We start from the raw sequence: 5,914 nt of genomic DNA on the forward strand, positions 1-5,914 counted from the left end.
TCGTTACTTAGTCGTAAAAAAAACATCAAAGAATTATTATAAACTATATCCTCATGACCCCCATGAAACGTTGCTAATGTTTAAAACATAATCAGGATATTGTATGTTATGTGCTAAAGGTGTCCCATCTTTCCCCATCCCACTATATAACACCACTGTATTCAATGGCTTGTTGTACATTGCCATATGACAACTAAATACACCCCATCATTTCATCAACTCTTCATTCCAGTTTCGAGTCCTGAAAAATCGAGTCCACCAGCTGGTAGCCAACCAAGTTTCATCACCACCACCCACAACTCATGTATGCAGCATAATCTATTTCTACAACATACAACTATGCCCTCAACCACAGGTAAACCCCTAATTTTGAAAATAAAACTATCGTGTTTATTTTACACTAGCAAGGGTGAGGTCCTACACCCCAGCAGCCCAATTACTTAAGATATAATTAAAAGTTTGTTCTCTGTCTTAAGCATAAGCAATGTCATTACCTACTTTGTGTGCATAGAATAACTTAATAATAAAGTAAATTTCTAGTTAAAATTAATGACCATTAAAATGCATTAAATTTCTCAAGGCAAAATAGGGTTCTAATATATTGTGTTCCATTTTCCCCTGCCTAATAGCCATGTTATACAAAAATAATTATTTGATCATCTAGGTTTATCAGGGACCTCTGGATTCCTCCCTGTCCTCTCAACATCCAGTCCCAGCTCCGGAGGAGCCAACCTCACAAACCCAACATCCGCAACAACCAACGCATCGCAGATCCAGCAACAAATCCTGCGACGAAAAATCCTGGTCGCCCAAAGCAAATTATCCAAACAACCCCGGGGACCCCAAGCAAAACCCATTGACCCCCAAAANCCACAAAGCGGCTTGTTAAAAGGCCATCCTCTTCCGCAGTTAAAAGGGCAGTCAGTTCTACACTCCACAAGTCAGAGCACCGTGACGCAAACACAACCCCCCCAATGCCTACCTGTGCAGGAGACCCAAACCCCTGAAACAACACGACCCCCACGACCCGACACCCCTAGATCGAACAGGCGTCTAGTCCCAGGGTCCCCCACCCCTACAACACCCCCTGCGCCCCCAAACACAAAGAAACAACCATCAGCGGTGCCCCCGAACCACCAGCAACCATCACCCACCCACAACAACCAGACAAACAACCCCACGTGCACGGACTCTGCTTGCCAACATGCACATGGAGGTAATTTTTCCATTTCTTTAGTTTGTATGATTTTCTTAATTGCCTATCGGTTTTATGCATTTTAAATTTACACCTATCCACTTTCTTGAGTAATGGGCCAATTCTACATCCCTTGGTATACTTTGCGTAGGACCTTACCTAGACAGAGTAGTATTCTGTTTTTTTGCTACTCTAGTTTAGTATATTATTTGTATATTGTACTTCATGTTGCACTGATATAAGGTGCAAATCATTCGGCATTGAAAATCCAATTTCCTTTGTTCCATTATCTAGGCCAGAGGATATAGGTTTGAGGCTTAATGCTGCTGCCATTTCAGCATATTATCCTTGGGCAAAACACTTTTAACAGCAATGGTTAAAACCAGTAGTTCCTTATAGGTTGTTTAAATTATCAGGCATACATTTTAACAAAAATTCACCCCCTTCTAAGTTAAATAGGTATATAATTCGCAAGATCCGATTTTTGATTGTTTTTTGCTAAATTAAAATAATTTCATCAAAAAATATCAATTTGTAAAAATTATCAAAAAAAATTTAGCAAAACAAATTTGGAAAAATTGATATATTATCAAAAAAAAATTGCAAAAATTATTAAAAACATTTGCAATAATTATCAAAAATTTTCCACCACAGCCAACAATGGTTCAGCGACTTCCACACAGTCAGGCAATGGTGTGAATGGGAATGGTACTAATGGCAGCAACTGCAAATACTGCAATTGTTGCTATTGTGAGTTGTTTGGTAATGGTGGTCCACCTTTGGCACCAACAAGCAAAAATTACCAGGAAATGCGAGCACGCCTGCGTCGTAAACTAAAGAAAGGAAAACCAGAAGGTGGGTTTTGGATGCTGTTAAATATTGTACGCTTTTAATTTTCCAAAACTTTGTTATAAATTTTTTTTACAACTTTTGAGTATAAAAAAAAAAATTTGGAAACTAATTTTTGGAAAATTTTCTGTGGAATTTTTATAAACCTATGTTTCACAGATGGTAAAGATGATGGAAGATCAGATAATGACAACGTTTCTCAAGAGACAACATCACCCGTTCGGCATTCTCCGGAGTCCTTGTCCTCCCAGATCAATCAGAAGAGTGTGGAGGAACTGCTCTCTTTCATCGAAGGGCAGAAGACTTCTGAAGAGGAGAAGAGCAAGAAGGCAGCGAAGAGAGCTCGACAGAAGCAGAGGAAGGAGAATGATAAGAAGAAGACACAAGGATCAGAAGCGGACTCAAAGGATCACAAAACTGCTCCGGATGTTAAGACTGTGGAGGTAGAGAAGAAATTAGAAGATGATGCAAAAATGAAACATCAAACTCCTAAAGATCAGGTTGATGCAGAGGGAGACAAAAACGGGAAGAAGAAAAAGAAGAAAAAAGGAAAAGATGCACAGGAAGATGATCTTAAGGTATCAGTGAAGATAGCTCCGAAGAATTGCTCCGGGGATGCGAAAGTGACGAGCAGCAAAGATGTGGAAGAAAAGTCCTCTGCCGATAAAAACAAAACAGTCAGATCAAAAGCGCAACCACAATCTGAAGTGAAAAAAGTTTCTAAATCTATAGAGGAAACTAGATCTGTTGGTCAAAGCAAGGGTAAAACCAATGTCGTTCAAGTCGATCAGAAGCAATCTCGGCATATTAGCATACAGCAAAACCCGTCTAAACCAGTTAAAACTGGTCAGCAAAAACCAGCTACACTGCAGTCTCCTGATGGAGTCCGCTTGGCTATTCAGGCTGTGGAAAAAAGCATAACCAGTATTAAAATCACCAAAACACCAGCAAAACCGACCCCCATACCTCTGAAGGGAAAACTAGGCGACCAAACCAACAAATTTGACAAAAAATTAGTTCCTGAAAAAGCAGTTCAAATTAAACCAGAACAAAATGGCAGCAACAGCGAGAAAAAACACCAAAACCATAAAATGGACCAGAAACCACTGAAAGAAACAACCAAACCCAACCAGTCGTTAAAAACCAAGCAACCATCAAACACAACAAAAGCACCAGAAAAAGCAAAACACCATCACCTTGTAAATGGTTTGACGCAAAAGTCTGACACCAGTATAAACACCAGCAAAGCACCAAAAAAACAGCAGCTAAACAACCATGAAAGTAGAACACCACACAAAGAACCAGTCGACTCATCACGCACCAATAGTGAATCTTCGACCCCGGAAAAATCGCAGGACCCAGAAAGGTGAGAATGATATATGTTTGGTTATGTATTGGATATTCAATACAATATACGCCTAACACCAGCTCGTCGCTGCTACCATTGTGGGCGTAATTTTCGTTGGCCAAGACACTCGGCAATTGCTCCAACCCTGTGGTCTCTTATGGGTTGTCTAATTTATCAGCCATATATTTAGAAAAAATATTAAAATAATCATCCACAAAGTTACACATGTAGTAACTCGCAAGCGGGCATGAGGTGTAGAAAACAGAACATGTTATAATGACTGTTGTTTTCCCACCATGCGAGGATAAACAAGTTACACTCATTCATGTCTGGATCACTGCTCTCCCTAACCGTACTAAAAAACTATCTATTTTTCCAAAACCCTTTTCAACCATATTTTTTTGCTTTTTTTAAAAATCTCTTTTTCGTACGCAGTGCTGAAGCTCGTAAGAACCGCTCACGCAAACAACGCCGCAAGAACAGAGCTCTTGCACTCGACGGTAAGGGCGAAGGCTCAGGTGTCGTTGTGGACCAAGTATTTCTACCCAAAGTTGAAGAAGACGTGAACGACATGGATGACACAGAGAAAGAAATAGAGAGTTTTAAAAGGTGAAGCTTTTTATTTATTATTTAAATAGTGAGAATAAGACAAGATTTTGGATAGTACATCGCTTAAATCTGTATTTATGCATTTTACATTTCCAGTACCATCCATAAAGATTATTTTGTTTGCTTGAAGGTTACTGTCTCAATTTAACATGATTATGCCCACAGGTTCTGCCTTGATACCTCTACATTAATTAAGCCAAAGAAGATGACTGTAAACTGGAAGGATTTCTCCTTCAAGAAAAACCACTCCGCTCACTAGATGACGTCATAAAATTCGAATGACGTCATACAAATTCTTTAAAATTTGACGATCTTGGATGTCGATCCCTATCGCGGTGTCATCGTAGCTGTGACGTCATAGCCTTTGGCGTCATCGGACTATGACGTCACACATCTAACGCCTTGTATTTATTCATTTCGCAGGACTGACTACGGATGCTACTGATATGCATGATTATTGTATTTGTTGTCGCCGCCAACTCCAGCCCCCAAGCTTTATTTGAGCGCCGGAGGACCCCGCTCATAATTTGCATGCGTGACCTTCCTTGACCTTTGACCCTTAACCCCAGACGATGTCGAGTATTAGGCCGGTAGCCTGGTGTTGTAGGAGCCGCCGCCGTCGTTTTTAGTTTCCACTTTGCCAAGTGTCGGTTGCGAGCAGTCCTACCCCGAACAAGCATCGCTATTGTTTCGAACTTTTCCTTTTTCGCTTTTTTCCTTTTTATCTGAGTTAGCTTTCGGAGTCCGCAATGTCTCTCGATACCTTCGCGTTTTATGCTGTAGCCGGTAGCTTTTCTCGGCCTGTAGTGCCAACGCATACGTCTCAGTGCAAAGACCGTACAGTTCCAGGCAACAGCCCAATTGCCTCGGTACTGTACTAGTCAATCACTTACTAACGTACACACGTTCAACCAACGACCGGCCCCGAGCCGGTGTCCGATGTACATTTTCCTGTATTAATAATGGCATGAGGTTAATATTATTATTAATAATATATCAGCTGTACGAAACAGGCAATAAATGTTCTTGCTGTTGAACTTACAGTTTCTTAGATTTTAATTCAAGATGGAAAGTTTAAGATTAAAAAGTCCACAAAGAAGTTTTAACTTTTTAAGGCCGTACCATTTCGTGAAGCAATCGTCGCAACGATTCAGATCGTGAACTGCAGTACTTTTTCCACACATCGGTTGTATATGGTCAAACCAAGCTGTCGAAGTCAATTTCCACAGCTGTTTAATTTTAACTAGGCGTTTATAAAACTAATACCACCCCAAGTTTTAACATTTCACTCAACTCTTTTAGAAGATAGCTTTTAATTTCGTTTTCATTTTAGCAGATCTACGCAGCAGAAAACTTGTAACCAAACCGGTTGAACTACTGCTCGATAAATAACCTGCTTCAAGCCTAAACATTGTTTCATAGGCAGCAAACTTGGTATGGACCTAAATGTTTTTGTTACGCTATTTGGCAAGTGATAGTGTTAATGCAAAGAGATTGTGGTTTTAATCTCCTTGCTTAGTGTTAGCATAATTATGTTTAGCAGAATAACAAAATGGTTTGTCACCCTCAGGCCTAGGCCTACAGTAGTTTTTAACCAGTTGCGTTGTTATCAGATTGAAGCAAAATTTGGGTTCAGTTGTTTATAGGTGATAACCGTTTTTGTTTAGCAGGACTTGGACGATTTGGTTATACTCGGTTAGCCTAATTAAACCGTTTCCGTGTAAAAATAATTAATGGTCAATTCATGAGAGCATGGTTGTGCTACGCTCTTTTTTGTGTCTTTTTTCATTCGAATGCCGATTCAAATCAACACACAAAACTGGATTCAAGTTTCGAAAGAACGAATAGAATGAAGGCTACCAGACATTTGATAAATCTAATTGGAAATTTGCGTGTTATCAGTCTTTACCAAT

At 39.8% G+C, this 5,914-nt stretch overlaps 3 protein-coding genes across 3 annotated transcripts in view; all 3 read left to right on the plus strand.

Annotated features, from left to right (window-relative positions):
- Window positions 1-17, plus strand: part of LOC100178109 — a 17,287-nt gene extending 17,270 nt beyond the window's left edge. Inside the window, exon 24 of the mRNA XM_026834650.1 lies at window positions 12-17. Coding sequence (XP_026690451.1) covers window positions 12-17 — 6 coding nt within the window. The remainder of the gene's footprint in view (window positions 1-11) is intronic.
- A 154-nt stretch (window positions 18-171) lies between these two features.
- LOC113474272 (protein FAM193A-like) lies at window positions 172-5,042 on the plus strand. Its single transcript, XM_026834677.1, has 6 exons — window positions 172-355; window positions 665-1,216; window positions 1,850-2,050; window positions 2,204-3,410; window positions 3,828-4,001; window positions 4,167-5,042. Exons 1-6 carry the CDS (start codon window positions 187-189, stop codon window positions 4,258-4,260), a joined length of 2,397 nt encoding a protein of 798 aa, XP_026690478.1. The 5' UTR covers window positions 172-186; the 3' UTR covers window positions 4,261-5,042.
- A 705-nt stretch (window positions 5,043-5,747) lies between these two features.
- Window positions 5,748-5,914, plus strand: part of LOC100182826 — a 3,300-nt gene continuing 3,133 nt past the window's right edge. The window contains exon 1 of the mRNA XM_018811913.2: window positions 5,748-5,906. Within this exon, the coding sequence (XP_018667458.2) occupies window positions 5,851-5,906 (56 nt within the window). The 5' untranslated portion in view covers window positions 5,748-5,850. The remainder of the gene's footprint in view (window positions 5,907-5,914) is intronic.

The sequence above is a fragment of the Ciona intestinalis genome, chromosome 5 (assembly GCF_000224145.3).
Source record: "Ciona intestinalis chromosome 5, KH, whole genome shotgun sequence".
Lineage (NCBI taxonomy): Eukaryota > Metazoa > Chordata > Ascidiacea > Phlebobranchia > Cionidae > Ciona > Ciona intestinalis.